Source organism: Leuciscus leuciscus (assembly GCF_965113295.1).
Source record: "Leuciscus leuciscus genome assembly, chromosome: 12".
NCBI classification, from domain to species: Eukaryota; Metazoa; Chordata; class Actinopteri; order Cypriniformes; family Leuciscidae; genus Leuciscus; species Leuciscus leuciscus.
This window is the reverse complement of record NC_138736.1, coordinates 16,224-40,430: the sequence shown is the minus strand read 5'-3', so window position 1 is coordinate 40,430 and position 24,207 is coordinate 16,224. Positions and strand designations below refer to the sequence as shown.

General features: G+C 40.6%; 1 protein-coding gene across 2 annotated transcripts; it reads left to right on the top strand.

Moving 5' to 3' along the window:
• The first annotated feature begins 613 nt into the window (after nt 1-613).
• Nucleotides 614-23,999, top strand: LOC309511043 (uncharacterized protein). 2 transcript variants are annotated; one of them, XM_082186062.1, is made up of 9 exons: nt 614-862; nt 6,770-6,922; nt 7,148-7,253; nt 7,454-7,574; nt 16,558-18,681; nt 19,158-19,320; nt 19,417-19,579; nt 23,137-23,269; nt 23,371-23,999. In XM_082186062.1, exons 1-9 carry the CDS (start codon nt 810-812, stop codon nt 23,532-23,534), a joined length of 3,180 nt encoding a protein of 1,059 aa, XP_082042188.1. In that variant the 5' UTR covers nt 614-809; the 3' UTR covers nt 23,535-23,999. The 2 variants fall into 2 exon arrangements, with proteins under 2 accessions (XP_082042188.1, XP_082042189.1); XM_082186063.1 differs by lacking the exons at nt 614-862; nt 6,770-6,922; nt 7,148-7,253; nt 7,454-7,574 and adding an exon at nt 9,417-9,627.
• Nucleotides 24,000-24,207: the final 208 nt, after the last annotated feature.

Here is a 24,207-nt window from a genome sequence, read left to right as displayed (position 1 = left end):
ATAGTGAGAGGAAAGTGCTGCCCTCTGCTGACAGTCACAAAGATTACATAAATGATAAACAGCAATACAACGATAACAAAATAGCAAAAATAGCCTAACTGAACTGTGTCTGCACATTAAATATATTTACTTCCGTAATGCATGTTAGTGGTTTCATTGTGAACGATTAATTCATGCCTGTATCTCTTTTTTTCTCAATACAAAATATGTCCACGATGTCCTCACTTCTCTATGCTGACGCATTGTTTTATCATACATTTAATTCAATTCAGTTTTATGAGCATTTGTTTGTCTTGTGCCTTTTGCTGGATGCTATAAGATTTATTTTGTAGTGGCAGAGACTTTCAACCTCGAGAGACTCAGATTCACTCGCTGCACTTTAACATGGAGAAACGAAACCTGAATAGTGAGGCGCCAGTGATGAACTCTGTGAGTCACTACACCTCCGCGACGGCAGATGGCGCTGTGAGTCACTACACCTCCGCGACGGCAGATGGCGCTGTGAGTCACTACACCTCCGCGACGGCAGATAGCGCTGTGAGTCACTACACCTCCGCGACGGCAGATGGCGCTGTGAGTCTCTGTGAGTCACTACACCTCCGCAATGGCAGATGGCGCTATGTCATTTGGCCGAAGCGGAAAAACTGTGAATGGAGGGAATTTTGTTGTGGATAACAACGGTGTGAGGATAAACATTCTTGTTCAGGAGGAAACTTCATCAAAACAAAGACAAAAAACATGTTTAAGAACCTTTTCGCTGAGAGTTTAGCCTGTATAAGCATGGCGTGGAAGCAGTTTAACGCACAGTAATGGCGCAGTTAGAGGCTCTCCTGATCGATGCAGTCAGTGAGGCAGACGCCAGGTAAACACGGACTTTTGCACTTTAAATATAAGTTTCTATTTGTCATAATGGCTGTATCTCAGTCACTATAACGTTGTTCAAACTCTTACATTAGGATAACTTAAACTTCCAGTGTCCTTGTAGATTTATAAAAACTAACGTTAAAAACAAGTAAACAATAAAGCACGCTGTCTTACAGTAAGATGATCATTACAACAGAACGAAGAACACGCTTGTCTTCAGAAATGGCATGTTGGGATCAAGCTGTCATCGAAACACATTATTATATTCAGTTTCTGATGTGGCCAAAACAACAGAAATCGGGTTCAGTGGTTTCGTGAATTGCTTGTGCTCTGTAATCATTATTTTACTTTAAAGTCATTATAATTTTGTACATTTGAAACGGGATGTAACGGAGCTCAGTGTGTCTTTATATTGAACTCTGATGGAGAAACACTTTTGGAAAAGAAATGTTTGAGGTGGTGAAGCTAATGAGCTTATATTGAGATTATTGATACAAATGCTTTAATTAAAGTTAATGCTTGATCAAAACACTTACTTGATCAAAGTTTGTACTATTTTTCTGTTTCTTTTAATTAATAAAATAAATGTATTTTTATTCAGTAAAAACACCTTTATTAAAGTTTTTTTTTTATAAATAAAGTAATTTAAAAACAAAGGTAATATGGCTTTACAGTGATAACAATAACATGATAGTTATTATATATTGTTTCCCACACATATACTAATTGTCTATTTGTCTTGTGTATGCGTTCTATACTATAGATCACACAATACTCTTAGATCGACTACAAAATTATACTGGTGTTCAAGGACAAGCACTAAGCTGGTTCAAATCATACCTATCTGACCGCTACCATTTTGTCTATTTAAATGGAGAAAAATCGATCATAACTCCAGTAAACTATGGAGTGCCGCAGGGATCTGTATTAGGCCCTCTGTTATTTTCAATATATATGATGCCACTTGGAAATATTATAAGGAAACATGGAATTAGTTTCCATTGTTATGCTGATGACACTCAAATATATATTTCATCACGGCCGGATGAAAACGCTAAATTTTCCAAATTGACAGAGTGTGTTAAAGATATAAAAGATTGGATGACGCGTAATTTTCTTTTATTAAATCCAGACAAGACAGAGGTAATACTTATCGGTTAAAAAAACTGCCCACAAAACCTCGCACAATACAACTTTAACATCATAGGATGTCCTGTTACTTTATCCTCTACAGTAAAAGACCTGGGTGTTATACTCGATTGCAACCTGTCTTTTGAAAATCATATTTCATATGTTACAAAAACAGCCTTTTTCCACCTTAGAAACATTGCTAAGCTACGTAATATGCTATCAGTTTCTGATGCAGAAAAGTTAGTTCATGCATTCATGACCTCGAGACTGGATTACTGTAATGCCTTATTAGCTGGTTGTCCTGCATCCTCAATAAACAAGCTACAGTTAGTCCAAAATGCCGCCGCTAGAGTTCTTACTAGATCAAGAAAATATGATCATATAACACCGATTTTATCATCACTGCATTGGTTACCTATAAAGTTCCGTATTAATTACAAGGTATTGCTACTGACTTATAAAGCCCTAAACGGCTTAGCTCCATTCTATTTAACAGATCTTCTATCGCCCTATAATCCATCGCGCTCTTTAAGATCACTAAATTCAAGGCTTTTGGTCATACCTAGGATATCCAGAACCACCAAAGGAGGGAGAGCATTTTCACATTTGGCTCCAAAACTCTGGAATAGTCTTCCTGATACTGTTCGTTGCTCAGACTCGCTCTCCCAGTTTAAAACTAGATTAAAGTCGCATCTCTTCAGCCAGGCATTCATATAATCCTATAGTTCAAACTACAATCCGGCCTCTAGCTCATAAATGCCAGAGGAGAACTGGCCCCCGACTGAGCCTGGGTTCTCCCAAGGTTTTTTTTCTCCATTAGGTCACCTGATGGAGTTTTAGGACACCATTAGGTCACTTGATGGAGTTTTTCGGTTCCTTGCCACTGTTGCCTTTGGCTTGCTCAGTTGGGGATATTTTGGGGATATTGAATTGAATTTGATCAATCAATAAATTCCACTAGAAACAAACCTTGTTGTATTATTTTAATTTAATACTGTGAAGCTGCTTTGATACAATCTGTATTGTGAAAAGCGCTATACAAATATACTTGACTTGACTTGATTTGACTTAATTCGTGGCGGTGTGCAACAGAATCAACACCGGCCGCCACGTTGCGTTTCGTTATAATAAAATAAAACAAATTACGGTATTTGCATTTCCTTTCCCTGCTCTCCCTCCGTCTCTCTGTCACTCACGCGTCTCACTCTCCCTCCGTCTCTCTGTCACTCACGCGTCTCTCTGTCACTCACGCGTCTCACTCTCCGTCTCTCTGTCACTCGCGCGTCTCTCTCTCCCTCCGTCTCTCTGTCACTCACGCGTCTCACTCTCCCTCCGTCTCTCTGTCACTCACGCGTCTCACTCTCCGTCTCTCTGTCACTCACGCGTCTCTCTCTCCCTCCGTCTCTCTGTCACTCACGCGTCTCACTCTCCCTCCGTCTCTCTGTCACTCACGCGTCTCACTCTCCGTCTCTCTGTCACTCACGCGTCTCTCTCTCCCTCCGTCTCTCTGTCACTCACGCGTCTCACTCTCCCTCCGTCTCTCTGTCACTCACGCGTCTCTCTGTCACTCACGCGTCTCACTCTCTGTCACTCACGCGTCTCACTCTCCGTCTCTCTGTCACTCACGCGTCTCTCTCTCCCTCCGTCTCTCTGTCACTCACGCGTCTCTCTCTGTCACTCACGCGTCTCTCTCTCCCTCCGTCTCTCTGTCACTCACGCGTCTCTCTCTCCCTCCGTCTCTCTGTCACTCACGCGTCTCTCTCTCCCTCCGTCTCTCTGTCACTCACGCGTCTCTCTCTCCCTCCGTCTCTCTGTCACTCACGCGTCTCTCTCTGTCACTCACGCGTCTCTCTCTCCCTCCGTCTCTCTGTCACTCACGCGTCTCTCTCTCCCTCCGTCTCTCTGTCACTCACGCGTCTCTCTCTGTCACTCACGCGTCTCTCTCTCCCTCCGTCTCTCTGTCACTCACGCGTCTCTCTCTCCCTCCGTCTCTGTCACTCACGCGTTCCTCTCTCCCTCCGTCTCTCTGTCACTCACGCGTCTCTCTCTCCCTCCGTCTCTCTGTCACTCACGCGTCTCTCTCTGTCACTCACGCGTCTCTCTCTCCCTCCGTCTCTCTGTCACTCATGCGTCTCTCTCTCCCTCCGTCTCTCTGTCACTCACGCGTCTCTCTGTCACTCACACGTCTCTCTCTCCCTCACGCGTTTCTCTCTCCCTCCGTCTCTCTGTCACTCACGCGTCTCTCTCTCCCTCCGTCTCTCTGTCACTCACGCGTCTCTCTCTCCCTCCGTCTCTCTGTCACTCATGCGTCTCTCTCTCCCTCCGTCTTTCTGTCACTCACGCGTCTCTCTGTCACTCACACGTCTCTCTCTCCCTCACGCGTTTCTCTCTCCCTCCGTCTCTCTGTCACTCACGCGTCTCTCTCTCCCTCCGTCTCTCTGTCACTCACGCGTCTCTCTCTCCCTCCGTCTCTCTGTCACTCACGCGTCTCTCTGTCACTCACGCGTCTCTCTCTCTCCCTCCGTCTCTGTCACTCACACGTTCCTCTTTCCCTCCGTCTCTCTGTCACTCACGCGTCTCTCTCTCCCTCCGTCTCTCTGTCACTCACGCGTCTCTCTCACAAGTGATTTTTTGTCTTGCCAAAGCCTTATTTGATCGGTGAGTGATGTATGACTGCTGCGCTTGCGATAGGGCGCATATTACTGAGGGAAAGGGAGAGGCCCAGAGGGAGAGAGTGAGTGAGAGAGAGAGAGAGAGGGAGGGAGAGGCACAGAGGGAGAGAGTGAGAGAGAGAGGTAGAGGCACAGGCACAGAGGGAGAGGGAGAGGGAGAGGCACAGGCACAGAGTGAGAGAGAGAGAGAGAGAGAGAGAGAGGCACAGAGGGAGAGGGAGAGAGGCAGAGGCACAGAGTGAGAGAGAGTGAGAGAGAGAGGGAGAGGCACAGAGAGAGAGAGAGAGTGAGAGAGAGAGGGAGAGGCACAGAGGGAGAGGCACAGGCACAGAGAGAGAGAGAGAGAGAGAGAGGGAGAGGCACAGAGAGAGAGTGAGAGAGAGAGAGGGAGAGAGTGAGAGAGAGGGAGAGGCAGAGGCAGAGGCACAGAGGGAGAGAGGGAGAGGCAGAGAGAGAGTGAGACAGAGAGTGAGAGAGAGAGGCACAGGCACAGAGGGAGAGAGAGAGAGAGTGAGAGAGAGAGGGAGAGGCACAGGGAGAGGCACAGAGGGAGAGGGAGAGGCACAGAGAGAGAGAGAGAGAGAGGGGGGCCCGGTTGTGTGTGTGCGCGCGCGCGCGTGTCTTCAAACTGTCTTGCTCCCTCGCGCATATTAATCAAAATCAATTGAGAATTAACACGATGGTAAAAAATCGGAAGACCGAAGTCTCACGTAGAGCATTCGGCATTTTTTTTTCCTGAATTACTGCTGGGTGTGAATTGAGCTAAAATTATTTATTTATTTTACTATTTTTTTTACGTTGCCTTATCTTCTCTGAAAAGCATTCCGCCCGTTCAGCTGACATGGAAAACACTTTCAATAAACAAAACAAAACCTATACAATGATGAAATGTTTTCTGTGTTGACAAATATTGTGCGATGTCTAATCACACAACGCGTACAAGTCCGCTAATGACACGTCCGATTCGTGAACTAATGACTCTTTGAACCGATTCACTTTAATGAATGGTTAAAACAACTGATCTGTCCGACACTGAACTCACGACACGTTTGAATCGGTGTATAACATATCGGTAACACTTTACAATAAGTTTCCCTTTATTAAACTCTAGTTAACTACATCAGTTAACATTAACTATTAATAAACTGCACTTCTACAGCATTTATTCATCTTTATTAATGTTAATTTCTCTATTTACTAGTAGCCTACATTATTTAAATCAAAAGTTGTATTTGTTAACATTAGTTAGCCTAACGCAAGTAACATAATAAAAATACAGCTATTCATTGTTTGTTCAACTAAGATTAACAAAGATTAATAAATACAGTAACAAATGTATTGCTCGTGGTTCATGTTAGTTAGCCTAATACACTAACTAATGTAAACAAATCAAACCACATTTAACACCTCTTAAAATGAGAATGTAAGTGTGCTTACCCCATTTTTTTAGTATGTGTGGTTAGCAAGATAAACCTTTATAAACTACTGTATTTTCAGGTTATCTATATGACAATGTGTAGAACAATTACCAAAACAATCTTTTAGTTTTCACTGTTTGCGGTAAATGCAGTTTGGTTGTTGAGGTCAGAACTCTAAATAAGCTGTGAATCAAGTAAACTTACTATAAATAATGTTTTCATTTTTTTACTCTTACACTGAATGTTTGGATTTTGTGAAGGTGTGAATCATTTTTGATTAATATTTAATATAATAAAGTTCTGTGTAACGAATTATTAACAAAGGAATAAATCTGGCTACATAAATCTGTAACATTTTAATAACATTAAATAACAGATCAAACTAGCACTGAATCAGCTTTGCATTCGTGTCAAGTATCAGCCGAAGGGAAATGCGGATGTTTAGGAAAGTGTTGCAGTGAGTTTTTGTGGTTTAGAAGAGAATAAAATCCTAGGCGCCTGTAACATATTGCCGTGTAAAATGGCTTTTTAAACTTTAGATTTAGACTTTTTTAATTTACCTTTATTTGATATTTCATGCAATGGTAACCCTAACTCTTCTGCAGTGAAGGTGAGTTCGCTTGTGTTGGACTGTTGCATGCTGCCACACGCAGGTATGATCATGATCTTGTTATTGTTATGCAGGTGTGTGGAGTCTCTGCTATGTCGGGGTGCTAATCCCAATGGGATCATCCGCGACGGCGTGGCAGCGGTTCATTTATCTTCAGGTAAAGAGTCTGAGAAAGGACTGCGTTGCCTGAAACTCCTCCTTCAGCACGGAGCCGACCCAAACCTCAGGTCAGTTACACCGTTAGACACGAGTGGTGCACTGCATGCTATGATCATATCACTTACACGCTAGCTTTCTAGGAATGCTTGTCTATGATTGGTCATTCACGCCATTCAGTGCAATAATAGAATAATGCCCATGGCAAAGAAGTATTACTGAGCATTCACCTGGTACACCAATGTTTCCTACATAGCTGTGTTGAAGATGAAGTTGTTGTTGTTTTTGTTTTTTAGGAGTAGTGAGGGTCTGACTCCATTACATATTGCTGCATCTTGGGGGTGTTTTCAGAATCTCAGATTACTCTTAAGGAATGGTGGAGATCCAAACCTCACAGATCAGGTAAAGAATTCAGTGCATTAACATCTCCAGTACTGACCTGTGTGGATGGAGACCATCTGTATATATCTAGACATTTAACTCTGTTTTTTAAATTAAGTGAAAGCTGAAAGTGACTTTGTAAATTTTTTTTTTTTTTTTTTTTTTTTTATACAGTTGCTGAGTGAAGAACCTTATAAAAGTGTTTAATGCTTTATTTCTAGGATGGGAATAAACCATCTGATCTGGCAGAACAGGAGGAGAACAGTAAATGTGCTAGTCTTCTTCAAGAGTATGAATCCCACACATCCAAAGAGGAACATGATGTACCCAAATTTCAATATTGTAAGATTTTTTGTTGTTATCGTTTAAGTTATTTAACAGGCCTTGTTTTAACACAGTTAGATTAAGGCCCCCCTACTCTGCATATTTAGTATGTTTCACACCTGATTCAGCTCGTCAGGAGAGAGATCCATGAGCTGTGCTGTGTTCCCTACGCAGTTCTCTGCTCCCTACACAGTTCACTGCTCTCTGCTCCCTACACAGTTCCCTGTTCCCTACGCAGTTCACTGTTCCCTGTTCCCTACGCAGTTCACTGCTCCCTGTTCCCTACGCAGTTCACTGCTCCCTGTTCCCTACGCAGTTCACTGTTCCCTGTTCCCTACGCAGTTCACTGTTCCCTGTTCCCTACGCAGTTCACTGTTCCCTACTCAGTTCACTGTTCTCTGTTCCCTACGCAGTTCACTGCTCCCCGTTCCCTACGCAGTTCACTGCTCCCTGCTCCCTATGCAGTTCACTGCTCTCTGCTCCCTATGCAGTTCACTGTTCCCTGTTCCCTACGCAGTTCACTGCTCTCTGCTCCCTATGCAGTTCACTGCTCTCTGTTCCCTACGCAGTTCACTGCTCCCCGTTCCCTACGCAGTTCACTGCTCTCTGCTCCCTATGCAGTTCACTGCTCTCTGCTCCCTATGCAGTTCACTGTTCCCTGTTCCCTACGCAGTTCACTGCTCTCTGTTCCCTACGCAGTTCACTGCTCTCTGCTCCCTACGCAGTTCACTGTTCCCTGTTCCCTACGCAGTTCACTGCTCTCTGCTCCCTATGCAGTTCACTGCTCTCTGCTCCCTATGCAGTTCACTGTTCCCTGTTCCCTACGCAGTTCACTGTTCCCTGTTCCCTACGCAGTTCACTGCTCTCTGTTCCCTACGCAGTTCACTGCTCTCTGCTCCCTATGCAGTTCACTGCTCTCTGCTCCCTATGCAGTTCACTGCTCTCTGCTCCCTATGCAGTTCACTGCTCTCTGTTCCCTACGCAGTTCACTGCTTTCTGCTCCCTACGCAGTTCACCGCTTTCTGTTCCCTACGCAGTTCACTGCTCTCTGCTCCCTACGCAGTTCACTGCTCTGTTCCCTACGCAGTTCACTGCTCTCTGCTCCCTATGCAGTTCACTGTTCCCTACCCAGTTCACTGCTCTCTGCTCCCTGCTCCCTATGTAGTTCACTGCTCTCTGCTCCCTATGCAGTTCACTGTTCCCTGTTCCCTACGCAGTTCACTGTTCCCTGTTCCCTACGCAGTTCACTGTTCCCTGTTCCCTACGCAGTTCACTGTTCCCTGTTCCCTACGCAGTTCACTGTTCCCTACGCAGTTCACTGTTCCCTGTTCCCTACGCAGTTCCCTGTTCCCTACGCAGTTCCCTGTTCCCTACGCAGTTCCCTGTTCCCTACGCAGTTCACTGTTCCTTACTTAGTTCACTGCTCTCTGTTCCCTTATGCAGTTCACTGCTCCCTGTTCCCTTACGCAGTTCACTGCTCCCTGTTCCCTAGTCAAGTCAAGTCACCTTTATTTATATAGCGCTTTTTACAATACAGATTGTATCAAAGCAGCTTCACATTGATAACATGAAAATAATACAACAAAGTTTGTTTCTAGAAGAAAATTGCATCATCGTCCACCCCATAATAAGGCAGATCAATAATATTGTTGAATATTAAATTTCCCCAACTAAGCAAGCCAAAAGCCAAGGCAACAGTGGCAAGGAACCAAAACTCCATCGGGTGACAGAATGGAGAAAAAAAACCTTGGGAGAACCCAGGCTCAGTCGGGGGCCAGTTCTCCTCTGGCCAACGAGCGAACAGTGTATGATTATGATCCAGGCAGCGTAACAGGCCAGAAGTCAGATTGGTCGTGTCGATGAGGCCTTCACAGGGCTGATGAGGCTGGCACTTCAGGATGCGTCATGGTTAGGTCCAGGTGCAGATCCACCATCTGATCTGGATACGGCCGAGGTCCACCTCACTTCAGGAAACGGAGAGTCTTGTTGACACTTCAGGACTGCATTGTTGTCGCGTCCAGGCGCTGGTCCTTCTTCAGATCTGGATACGGCCTGGATCCGACGGACTGCGGTAAACCTCGGTATAAACAGAGAGACTAATATTAGCGTAGACGCCATTCTTCTTATGATGTAACGAGTACATCAGGATTTATGGGAAGTGTTCCCGGTTCCGGCTGGCCTAACCTATGCAGCCTAATATGGAATTATAGAAGTCTATAATGTGTTATGTGTATGCTAGGTCAAAAAGATGTGTTTTTAGTCTAGCTTTGAACTGACAGAGTGTGTCTGCTTCCCGGACAATGTTAGGAAGATTGTTCCAAAGTTTTGGTGCTAAATAGGAAAAGGATCTACCGCCAGCAGTCGATTTTGATATTCTAGGTATTATTAACTGGCCGGAATTTTGAGATCGCAATAGACGTGAAGGACTATAATGCGTTAAGAGCTCGCTCAAGCACTGTGGAGCTAAACCATTTAGTGCTTTGTAAGTAATCAGCAATATTTTAAAATGTATACGATGTTTAATAGGGAGCCAGTGCAGTGTTGACAGAACTGGGCTAATATGGTCATACTTCCTGGTTCTGGTAAGAACTCGAGCTGCTGCGTTTTGGACCAGCTGTAGTTTATTTATTAAGCGTGCAGGGCAACCACCCAGTAGAGCATTACAATAATCTAGCCTTGAGGTCATGAACGCATGAACTAACTGTTCCGCATTTGTCAATGAGAGCATATGACGTAATTTAGATATATTTTTAAGATGGAAAAATGCGGTTTTACAGATACTAAACACGTGACTTTCAAATGAAAGATTGGTATCAAAGAGCACACCCAGGTTCCTCACCGACGATGAGGACTTAACAGAGCAGCCATCAAGTGTTAGAGAGTATTCTAGATTATTACGTGAGGACGTTTTTTATCCAATAATTACAATCTCTGTTTTTTCAGAATTAAGTCGTAGGAAATTACTAGTCATCCAATTTTTTATATCAGCTATGCATTCCGTTAATTTTGTGAATTGGTAAGTTTCATCTGGGCGTGAAGAAATATAGAGCTGAGTATCATCAGCATTACAGTGAAAACTAATGCCATGCTTCCTAATGATATCTCCTAAGGGTCGCATGTACAGAGTGAACAGCAACGGTCCTAGTACTGAGCCTTGTGGTACGCCATACTGAACTTGTGAACGATAAGACATCTCTTCATTTACTGCTACAAACTGATAACGGTCAGATAAGTATGATTTAAACCATGCTAGTGCAATGCCACTAATGCCAACATAATTTTCGAGTCTATTTAAAAGAATGTTATGGTCGATAGTGTCAAATGCAGCACTTAGATCGAGTAACACTAATAGAGAGATACAACCACGATCGGATGATGAGAGCAAATCATTTGTAACTCTAATGAGAGCTGTCTCTGTACTATGGTACGGTCTAAATCCTGACTGGAAATCCTCACAGATATCATCTCTTTCTAAAAAGGAGCATAGTTGTGAGGATACTGCCTTTTCTAGTATCTTTGACAGAAAAGGCAGATTCGAGATCGGCCTGTAATTGACTTATTCTGTAGGATCAAGTTGTGTTTTTTTAACAAGCGGTTTAATCATAGCCAGCTTAAAAGTTTTCGGTACATATCCTATTGACAAAGATGAATGAATGATATTAACCCCTTAAACACTGAGGCCATTTTTGGAGTTTTTTGTCTGAGTGACACACAAAAAAGTAAAGACTCATAACTTCAAAACTATAGAGAGGAGAGTCAAAAGGTAGATATCATTTGTTAGGAAACTTTTTATATTTTTAGAAAATATAAATTTTTATTACTTTTGGACAATCTAATGCTGAGAAAATGCTGATAAAAGACAAAAATATTAATATTATTTTTTAATAATTTAGATATCTTTCTTATTTGAAATGCAATAATTCCGGAAGGAAATACGGTAGCAAAATAATTCTTTTTTTGTGATGTTCCCCTATGTGTGGTCTGCGTCTGGATCATTATTTTATGATGATAGCATAAAGTAATCCAAAGTTACAGCACTTGGAACAAAGGGAGCCTTTTTGTTAAGTCCTCACACATTTGGAAGGCAATAAAAAAAATGAGTTTTCTTAGTGACATACACAAAACTAAAGACTCATAACTTCAAAACTATAGCAAGGAGATTCTAAAGGTAGGTATCGTTTGAAAGAACACTTTTCAAATTTTTTGAAAATATACATTACATTACATTTGGACATTCTCCTGCCGAGAAACTGCTGATAAAAGACAAAAAATATATATAATTTTTATTATGATAATGCATATCTTTCTTATTTGACATGGAATAACTCAGGAAGGAAATAAGGTAGAAGGAAAATTCTTTTTTGGGGAAGTCCCTCTACATATGAGCTGCATCTCGATAAAATTTTGTGGTGATTGGATAAAGCAATCAAAAGTTATAGCATTTGGAACCAAGATAGCCTTTTTGTTGAGACCTTGACGCCCCCTCATGGGCATTTTTAAAATTGTTTCACCATGAAGAAAATCTTGTCATAAAAGCAATAGATTAAGTAAATTTTGGGCTCATTTGAATTGTATTAATATGCTGTAAAAAATTAAGTGCAATTTTCAATGATTTTTGAATGTTTCATGAGATGTATGATGTTTTTGACACATTGCAGTACATAGTACAAAAAACTATTTTATAGATTATGAAAAAAAATATTCTATTTATCAACAAATAACTCAGCAGTACTTAGGAGTTTTTCGAATTGGCTACATTCACTGTAAAGTTCAGACTCTAAGCTTTCAAATGACACCAATTTTGTTTGAATCAAGGCAATATTTTGGAAAAATATGATAATTAATATTTTCGCAGCTAGGTGGCGCCTGTGGGGCGTCCGCGGGCGGTACACTCCGGTTGAGAGAGACTAGTCAGCACTCGTTCAGAGTTGATCGAAGTGGTTGGATGCATTAAAAAGCTGAGATTCTAAGCTTTAATATGATACATATTTTGTGTTATTCCACGTTTGAAATCGAGCACGGATGGTTCCGGGAAAACTGGAAAACACTTTGCACCCCGGGAGGATGAGAGACTTGTTTTTTAGCCAAGTATGCATCACTTCGTGAGGAATATCTCGTGATCAAAGCAATGGATTATGTTGTGTTTGGGCTCTTTGTAATCGTGAGAATCTGCTGTCAATAAAGATGTGTGATTTTTCACAATCCATGCATGTTTCATTGAGTTATGAGCTGAAACGTCACATCAAAACAACATCGCATCACTGCTATTGCTACTTCATAGATCCGCCTGTGGAATTTTTTGTGTTAGAACGCCATAAGGAATATATTTAGATCTGAGTGATGGATTATGGCGAGTTTGGGCTCTTTTTAATCTTAACAATCTGCTGTAAATAATGATGTGCCATTTTCCACAATTGATGCATGCTTCATTGAGTTATGAGTTAAAACGCGACAAGTGCTACATCTATAATAAACGGTCTATGCGCGCCGGTGGTGGTTCGTGTGTTACAACTCCCACGAGGAATATCTTTAGATCTGAGTGATGGATTTTGCTGAGTTTGGGCTCTTTTTAATCGTGAGAGTCTGCTGAAAATAATGATGTGCATTTTTCTACGATCTGTGCATGCTTTGTGAAGTTATAAGTGAAAACCAAACGCGAGTGCTTCATGAGTATATACTAGGATAGGCGCGTCTGAGGTATTTTTTGTTTTAGAACGCCATGAGAAAATATCTTTAGATCTGATTGATGGAATATATTAAGTTTGGGCTCTTTGTAATCGTGAGCTCCTGCTGTAAATAACGATGTATAATTTTTCATGATCGGCGAATGTTTCATGAAGATACGAGTAAAAAGGCCAAGTCTAAGCTACCTTGCTAGGCTACGTGAATCAGTGGATTTTTTGTGGTTTAGAACTCCATGAGGAATATCTTTAGTTCTGAGTGATGGATTATGTTGAGTTTGGACTCTTTTTAATTGTAAGCATCTGCTGTAAATAATGATGTGTCATTTTCCACAATTGGAGCATGTTTCATGAAGTTACAAGCGGAAATGTGTCTAAAATGCAGCATCCATATATGGTTTACACATGGGTCTCTTAAGGGGTTATTTTACAAAAACCTTGCTCAAGTTTATTAAAAACCCTGGAACAATTATGCTTGTTGTATTCTACTCATTGAGACCTTTCAAATGACATATGACACAGGACTATCTGAGCTGTATGATGTTTTTGACATATTGCAGTATGTGGTACAAAAAAGTAGTTTATAAATTATGAAAACATTTTTTTTCTATTTATCAGCAAATAACTCAGCACTACATTGGAGTTTATCAAATTGGCTACATTCATTGTAAATTTCAGACTCTAAGCTTTCAAATGACATCTATTTTAAGTTGATCCAGGTAATATTTTTGAAAAAAAATTATGATTATTAATTTTGCAGCTAGGTGGCGCCTGCGGCGGGTACACTCGTATTTAGTGGAATAACTCTGCAATCATTAGAAGTTGATCGAAGTAATTAGATGCATTAAAAAGCTGAGATTCTAAGCTTTAAAATGATACCTATTTTGTGTTGTTCCATTCAGTGGTTGCTTAGTAATTTGATTATGAATATTTTTCATGGGGTGGCGTCCCGCCGGCGGGACGCTTAGGGTTTAAGGGGTTAAGAAGAGGATCTGTGACCTCTGGGAGCATCTCTTTCAGTAGCTTAGTCGGTATAGGGTCTAACATACATTTAGATGATTTAACGAGTTTGGTAAATTCTTCCTCTCCTATAGCAACGAATGAATCAAATTTTTCTTCAAGGAGACTACAGTGCACTGCCTGATGCGATACTGTAGTAGACTGTTGCATAGTTATAATTTTCTCCCTGATATTATCAATCTTGTTAGTAAAGAAGTTCATAAAGTCATTACTGCTGTGTTGTTTAGAAACGTCTGGGGTTGAGGATTTATTTTTTGTTAGTTTAGCCACTATTTCAAATAAACACCTAGGGTTTTGTTTATTTTCTTCTAATAGGTTTGAAAAATAAACAGATCTAGCAGCTTTTAAAGCCTCTCTGTATGCAATCGAGCTCTCTTTCCATGAAATGCGAAATACCTCTAGTTTTGTTTTCTTCCAGTTGCGCTCCATTTTTCTGGCTGCTCTCTTAAGGGCCTGAGTGTTATGTTATGATGTTTAATATTAAAATAAACATAATTTGTAAAATCTAATATAACAATAGTGCGTTTATTTCCGTATACTAATATTATACGGTGCTCATGTAGTGAGCACTGTGTAGGGACCCTGTCAGTGCAGCTCAGTTCATGAATCTCTCTCCTTAAACACAGTCGGTTAGGTTAACTTTAACAGTTGGGGAATAAATCGCATATCGTTGCTGTCGGGCGGAATCCTCGTATCTCCAAACCATTATTTTTCAGGAAATTAAAAAAAGGCATATTTTTTGAGTTATTATACATTGTTTCGTTAAAGTTGGTATATACCTTATATTGCTGTTGTGTACCAACATTAACACAACATTTCCCCAAAATCATGTTTAATCGGAGATACAAGATTTATGACTTGGGTTAGGGTTAGGGTTAGGATAAGAACAGTACGGACACAGACGTTGCTGCTGTCAGCAGTGTTCATCAAAGTCTGCGGTCGCGTTGAGCCTTTTGACAAGAGATAAGGCTTTAAGAGCTATTCAAAGCTAATGATTGTGGTTACATACATCTTCCTAAACTCCATTTTAAAGCTATGAGTGATGCAAAACAAAAAATGATGAGGTGACTAGGCTGTCTAATAGGTGGAAATTAGCCTAATCTGCCCCCAAACTTACCTTCGTGACTCACAGGCTTCCTTCTGCACTGAAGCATTACAGCTATCGATTTTTAACAAAACAGGCCTACTCAAATGTATCTCACCTAACTATTTTAACACATTATTGTCTAAAAAACAGACAGAGTTATCCAAAGATAGGCTTACTTGGCGCCAGTAGACAGCCCTTTTTTCTCCCATAAATAAAACCTCCTACTTGGAGTATTTTACGTGCACAGTGCCAACTTCGAGTCAGTAAAATAATAATAAAAACAATAATTTAATTCTGGTATCCAAAACATTTAATTCAATTCAAGTATTATAGTAGATACATTTTAAACTTCAATGCACATGTATAATAAGCCTAGTAATAATAAGCCTAGTAATAAGTAGATATTTAAAATACATAAATAACTGATATCATAGTTAAGGCTTTCTTTACGTGTTGCTCGACAAGGATTTCTTAATCTTTGCGACTTTCAATCTTGAGGAGACAAAATGCCGCGAAGCTCCCGCCGCGGAGTGAAGATGATGTCGAGTTACGAGACTTGTCAGACAGTTGAAGTGTCCAATAGAGTTAAGAGATTTGATCTCAAGCTATTTTCAACACTTTAGATTGGTTAATAATTTGTAAAAATAACAGATCCACATGGGGGACTGACCAATAGCATCGATTTGTGAAAAAATATGAAATTGACAAAATTTGGACATAGGAGGTTTCCGCCCGACAGCGGCGATATGTAACAGTACATTGAATCCGTGCATCAGCTCTTAAAGTGTAAGTAGCCCAATAAACCTGTGCAGTGTGTCATTAATGTTAACAACAAAAGACAAAGAAAATTATTCACTGCTCTTTAGCAGAGTTAGTAGGATTACTCTATATTTAATTAATACAGTGAAGACTATACAGTGTTGTTTTACATTTGATTTTGTTATTATGTTGTATTGTTTATGTTGGCCATCGGTATCGGTGATGGGTATCGGTTGATACTTGTTTCAGTGATCGGAGATCAGCCCCTAAAATCCTGATTGGAGCACCCTTACAAAATATGTAAAGGGGGATTGCGCCAGGATCAGAATTGGGAACCACTGTTCTAAAAGAAGTGTTCCATCAAAGTCAAAGATAATTCATTGTTTTGTCTATTGTATGTGTATGGAGAACAAATTATACTATCATAATATTCTGTATTCTTCCTTTTTTCTAGCAATCCTTTCTGGCCAGTCCATGAGTGACAGTTCGTTGAGTCCAGAAGCGTCAGTGCTGATTCCTCCTGGAGCAGAACCACTGAGCAGCACACGACTGTCCTCGTTTTCCAGACACAGTGGAAAACCTTTGAACAGAGAAAGTCAGGCTTTCTGGCTCTCAGATATGTCAGATCTCGAGTCACAAGATTCTCATATTTGGAATAATGGTGAAATTTGTAAAGAGTTACCCATATTGTCCAGTACTTGTGTTTCTGTCGTGGACAATAAGGCCAATCCAGGGTTAATATCTGAACATCAGCATCAAGCCACAGATAGTGACTGTGATGGTCTGCAGTCTCAGAATATCCCTGTTCGTTCTCAACCAGAAAACCGGAGGAGTGTCACCTTCAGAGGAACTATTGATTATTTGCCTATTATCGGACAAGATGATCATCTGCAGTTCTCTCTCGATCAGTCTAGTGATCTTACTTTAGATCTTTCTGAATACCCTGATTTTCTAGATAATAAACGTATGGCTACTGTGTTACAGAATCAGGGAATTGATGTCACGTATCCCGATGATGTATTCATTTTTTCCAAAGTCAACACATTGGAAGATGAATTTGATAAGACTGTAGTGGGGCCTGTACCACTTGATGATGATGATGATGATAACGATGATGATGAATTTAAGAGCATCATCCAGCCCCTCATTAGTAGTGGCTCTAGCGAGTACAATAGCTGTGGCAGTGAACCATACCAGAGCCCAACTGAAGGTTCTGTGGAAAATGGGTTGCCCAGTACTAAAGACAATGGAAATTCTCCTTTGACCAAACCCTGTGCCCAGAAATCCGAATCGACTGTAGGACAGAGTGGGTTAGTTTTTAGTGTTAGAAATGCATGCCTTTCCTTTGTTGGAGAGGGAAACAGACACCTGCCAGAAGGAGTCAGGAGTCATATTGAAGAAGCGAGTTTATCTGCAATTAGCGGAAATGCTGGTAAAGTTGAGGTGGCCAGTAATGAAACTGATATCCCAAGTCCATTTGTTACTGGGAGAACAAGGTCCAGATTGAGTCGTCATTCAGAGAGAATGAGCCAAAAACTGTCCTCCTTACAAACCAGCTCTTGCCTCTTTGAACAGACACTACCCACCGTTACTCGTTTGCGACGCAACACAGTTAAGTCACCATATGTTACGTCAAAGCACAGTCTTGACGAAGACAGCTTCAATGGAGAAAGCAAAATGGAGGATGTTGACTCGCAGTTGAGCTCTCTGAAGTTATCTGTGAGCTCAGATGGCCAAAGCCAAGCTGACACGCAAATGTTATCCGAGAGCATGGCTGACACAGTCTTAATTTCTGAAAGGAGTGTTGAATCACAGTTGGAAACGAGTGCAAGTGAGGCTGGTAATAAGGTAATCACTCCTGTTTGTTACAAAGGGTTAGTAGACCATTTGACTGATGTACAAGAAGTGAAGCAAACCACAACAGAAACGCCACAGTTCGTCCCTACTGCTGTAGGAAACAAAGAGTCCTGTGTTACGTGTGGACTTACTTCTCAAGGGTCTTTGCCATTTCAGGTAAATAACTCAGAATCTCCTTCCAGTTTGACGTATGAATCCCCAAAAGCACAGAAGAATCCATGCGCTAATTCAGGGCGCTCTGGATGTACACCTCGGTATAGCATGAGCCGACTGTCTGTCCACTCGTCGCGACAGACACTGGCAAACCTTTCTTGCACACTTGGTGGACAGCCTTTAACTACTGATAGCGATGAACTTGTGGAATACCTTTATACTGACACTGAAGAGGGCCATAAGTTCATTGAGACCCATGTTCCTCCAACGGCCAATACCTCCTTCAGTTCTAGCATAAGCACCAGTAACTCTGAAGACACACTTCTTTATGATTGGCGCTCGCTTCAGCTCGGGTCTACAAGTCCAGACGGTAACAAAGAAAGCTGTCGTCCCAAACAGGGTGATGTTAGAGTAAGTGGCTTAACTGACAAGGAACTCAGAAATAAGTTAATTGAAATGGGAGAAGATCCAGGACCTATAAACAGTCAAACCCGCCCACTGTACGTGCAGAAGTTGAAGAGATCCCTTCAGAACCCCAGAATCCCTCTGAGCCCCACTAATTTCAGTGGTAAGTACACAAAATAAAATGCATAACATGACATACAGCCAAGGTACTCAACAGGTGGCCATCTGGCCCATAAGCTTTTACATTATTTTATTATAATTGGCCCTCAAAGGTCACATTAATCAGGCTTTTAATTTTGTGATACACACATGAGGAAAAATATATTCTCGGTTGGCGCCACCTATTGTGCAGGCGTGCATTAGATGAAGGCAAACAATCGTTTCGCATTCAGTTTGAAAGCTCTGTTCATCAGCGATTCGCTAAGCTTTATCGCATCACGCTCAGTGTGAAAGGTCTTTTACATTTCATAAAAATTAATCTGTCAAACTGGCTTAATATTTTGTATCTTAATGGGTGATGATAAATAATTGTAAAGTAAATTGGGCCTCAAAAGTTGAGTTCCTCTGGAATAAAGAGTAGATGATCAGTGTTAGCATATAAATGCCATACTTCATCATGCATTTCTTTCTCATCTGCAGGTTACAGCCCAGAACTGGAAACTGCGCTTCACAGATTCCTGCTTCCTAACTGTCAAGCTGATGAGCTCGCTCTGTGTGAGCAGTTTGATAAGCCAGATCAGAATAAGAGATGGCGTGAGGGTTTCATTAAGTCCAGCTTTAACTACCTTCTGCTTGACCCACGGCATGTATTTTCTTTCACATTTTTGTTGCCTTTATTTGAACAATGACCGTTTCTTTTTATCGTTTACTAACATTTTCTCCCACTGCTGTTTTATAGAGTGACAAAGAATCTACCATATCGAAGTCAATCCATGGTCCCTAAAGAATGTTTTCAGACATTCATCAATGCGGTGTTCTATGTTGGGAAGGGCAAGCGTTCTAGACCTTACAGTCACCTCTATGAAGCTCTGGAATATTTCAAAGGAGACAAGACCTCCAAGGTCAGATGTGTCCTTATTTGATCATTCTTTTTGTGTGATATTTAGTCAATGATGAATGAAGAGAAAAATCTTTTTTAAGATGTACACTACCTGTTACGATCTTTAAAGATCTAGGGAATGGAACGTAACATTCAGATACTACATTTCTGCTGGTAAATTGGAATGAGCAGAAATAACCATGGATACGTTGGTATCTTTGCCAAAAGTCAGTAATTCTTTCAACAAAAGCCAAAGCCACTAGTTACAGTGCATGAGCTATTTACAGTGTGGTATAGACAAATAAAGAAAGGGGGAAAAAAATACAAATAACGTCAGGTAAAGGAACCTAAAGGGGCACCATATAAAACCAAATAATTATACAACTATACTCCTCCAGCCCTCAAAACTACCGAAAGAAAATTGTGAAAAATAAAGCAAATTGTTCGGTGTATGTGATGCCGTAAATATCCTACTCCAGTTACAGAAAACAAAAATACAAGGGGTGGCACACTCCTTACCTAAGCCGCGTTTCCACCGAAATTACCCGGAACAATTTGTACCAGGAACTTTTTTCCCAGGAACTTTTTTTGCCCCAGACCGGTTGCTTTCTGCGTTTACACCGCGGTCTAAAGTACCGGGAAGGTAAACTGCGCGCAACTGCTCCTCCCAGTCTGCGACGGACATAATCAGTTGCGCCACATTTATAATTATGGAGGAGATTCAAACTGTGCTGCAGTTATGTATTGGTTTACTAACGAGGTAATTAACAAAACAAAATAGACGAGCACTGATACTAAAGCGTGTTCGGAAAGCTCGTATGCGTATAAAATTAGACAACGTATGTTATCAGTTATTGTGAGATGCATTGGACGAACGCGGAAAAAAAAATTCCTCTTTCGCAAATACACTTAAAAAAAGCCTGAACCCCGTCTATCAATCATAAATAGTGACAGTCTTGTAAATAGTTGTTTGTTACTAACCTAACCTTGCAATAGATGACAATGTGTAAACATAAAGACTTAATAATAAAAGCTGTGGCAGAAAAGAGACGAGCACTGATAAAGCGTGTTCAGTAAGCTCGTAATGCTAACGTTAGATATAAAATTTGTATGTTATCAGCTATTGCGGACATTGACCGTGAGATGGCTGGGACGAACGCGCAGAAAGTTTCCTCTTCCACAAATCCCCCTAATAAAGCCTGAAACTCGTCGCCAGTCCGCCAGTTTTTTTATTAAATTCCATATTTGCAGACAGACAACTCTGCATGAAGCCACGACACGAACCGCAATAGATTTTTTTAAAAGGGAGGTTAAAAATAAATAAAATGCTGCGTGGAATCATCCAACCAAAATGCGGCGTGAACACAACCAATCAGCTTGTGCAGCGCACAAGTCCCACCCCTGAAAGTTCCTGAACTTTGAAAAAGTACTACCTCATGAGCAGGGACTATCGGAGGGGGAAATATTTACCCGGAACTTCATTTAGACCCTGGTTCCTGCGGTGTAAACACATCGAGTACCAGCCCAAAGTTCCTAGTTCCTGGGGAAAGTTCCTGCGGTGGAAACGCGGCTCTAGTGTGTCTAACACTTGACCTTACTACGCGCACAGTGTATATCGCACATCTGCTTACCTGTTCTCTTTTCCACCACAAAGGAACAACAACCTCTGTCATAAAGCGCCATAAAGCCCAAACAATAAAGTAATGTGTGCTAGATTCACAGAATGGGATTCGATAAACAGATTACGACAAAAAGTACACAACTCAAACCACTGAACACACACACGAGGCACGCCGGAAGGCTTTAAACCAGCAGGGGGCGACAGCGGATTGGACACAGAGAAGACGACTGATGATGACTGACAGGTGACGAGACCTGAGAGCAAGACAGCAGACTGAGAGAGAAATAGTGAGAGAGAGAGAGAGGGAAAAGCAAAATAGAAGCATGAACGTAACACTACCTTTCAAAAGATGTTTTTAAACAAAACAATAATATATTTTATTATTATTATTAATAGTATTCATTTTGAAATGTAATTATTTAAATTGAAATTATTACATTTCATTTTATCTGTAATGGCAAAGGCCCATTATCAGCATGGCTTGTGTTGCTCGACCTTTCTCTTTAAAACACGCTAAAAGTGTTCTTTTGGATTCCAGCCAGGACTCTTGGCTAGGTCATATTTTTATATTTTTCTTTAAAGACTCTTGCATGATTTAGTCAGTGTGCTTTGGGTCATAATGAATATTCCTTCTCTGCCAGAAAGTGTGTCTGGAGATTGGGAGTCACCTTGTCAACAGTATTTTAGTCTGGCATTGATGGGGCATCTATAAAAGTCATCTTCACAACACTCCATGCGGCCCCATATCAAAACTCTATTTATCTGAAGCATTTATCATAAGGCCCTTTTCATTGTCATCATTTATTTGTATAATATGTGTAGCCTTTTAAACATTGGTACAGTATGTCAGAATGGGCTGTCTGTATCATTACTCAGGCTTGCAGTTTAACACACACTGATTGTTTTATTATTCATACCATAATGGTGAATAGGTTTGTCTATAAATGTTATCATATACATCATATTGAAAAAGACAAATAAAATTGTCTCTATTTTAAATTCACAGCAATATATTAAATCATTTCTGAAATAAAAAAATTATATAAAACTACCGTAGTTATACAAATCTATGATCTAGAACCAGATCTATGCATTTACTTCCATTCAAAGGGATTGAAACTGATAGAAAAAGATTAGGCTTAAAAGATCTCTTATCCTGTGATTCCCTCTTGTGGGCAACATTAATATCACAGCCTTCGTCTTCCTGAAATGGCTGATAGTTTAGACTAGCGCTTCTCAAACCTGTCCTGGAGGAGCCCAGCACATTTAGTATGTCTCTCTTATCAGACACACTCAGTTGCGTTCTTGCGATCTCTACTAATGTGGTGATGAGCTGAATCAGGTGTTTAGATGAGGGAGACTGGGCTCCTCCAGGACACATGTGAAAACTCCTAGTTTACTGAATTAAAATTCTTTTGATAACTTTTTGCCAGCATGGTCTACAGTTGATGTGTGCGAAGTTGGGTGGAGATCTGACTAATTGCCCAAATGTTTTTCAAATAATTAGAAAGGCAGATACATTTTATAGAAACACAGTAAAATTATATACACTTGTTAGGCATTAATACAAATATTAAAAAAATTGATACAATTATACATGCACTATATGTTGTGGAGTAATCACATTGTGGTTGTATAACAATTTCAGGATGGAATAGATTTAATTCAGGCTTTTATTAATATATAATCATTGACTGACGCTCCTACATAGAAATATGGAAGCTCAGCTCAAAAACAGAAGCTCAGCCGTACTTGCGTGACGTGAGGACAAATCTCATCGGTATCCAGCGTCAAGAACATGCGTTTAGCATCCGTTGACCATATTTGATGTTCTGCATTAAACTGCTTGAGTAAAAAAACACAACACATCTCCTTGTCCTTTTTAGTACCGTTCTTGCTCATGGTTCTTAATATTAATCATAAATTCTGTGATGGTATTTTTCTCTCGATGTCTCCAGAAACTCTGCTCAAAAGTGCAGCACATCCTGCAGGTCTGGAACGCTGGGCACGGAGTAATATCTCTGCACTGTTTCCAGAACGTCATTGCTGTGGAAGCGTACACGCGTGAGGCTTGTATGGTGGATGCCATTGGTAAAGAGATCTGAAATTGGCTGCTTGGATTGTTATAAATGTTTTTGCAAACACGTTTCCATCTTAATGTCATAATTGTTCACATGTTGATCTTTTATTAGGGCTGAAGATGCTCACAAACCAGAAAAGAGGAGACTACTATGGTGTTGTGTCAACTTGGTCTGTGCGGAGAAAACGGGAGTTAGGCGTTCACCTGCTTTATCGGGCGATGCAGATCTTCTTAGCTGAAGGAGAACGACAGCTCCGACCCGCCGACATCAGATGAACCATAGACTCTGGCATTACAGAAACTCTTACGCTTTTGTTCAGTATTTCAGTAACACTATTGTAATATCAATATATATCAGCATGCAATCATTTAATGAGGACCAGCTACTGTTCAGTAAATTAAAAATACAAACCACAGAAGATCAGCAGTTAAAACATTTCTTTTTTATTAAATGTTTATTTTTTAAAACTTTTTTTACACATTGCAATGATTATTCCACTATTCTAATGCAAAAAAAAAATGAGCGGCATGCTGCGGTGGATTATTGCAAATGTCATTACATAAATCATTTTGACAATTTTTAAATCCTTATCCATTTTGTGAAATTAGGTCTTAGATATAAATCTGTAAAATCTTTTTTACTTTTTATATGACGTGTGTTAGAGCTGATTGTTAGCTGATTAAGATGGTTGTTTCTACTTTAGAATTTCTTCATTACGTAAATAAAAAAGTGAAAGAATATTTCAGAGTTGATTATTTAATGGAAGACAAAATTTGCTTTATCCTAAGTGACTTTCATTCATTCATTTTAATGTATATATATATATATTTGATCATTTCATGTTTTCTCAGGTAATTAAACCTATGACTGGCTATGCTATCACCATGTTTTACAGGAACCCATTGCTGTTAAATATCACTGTTCTTAAATAGATTGTGTGGCATACAT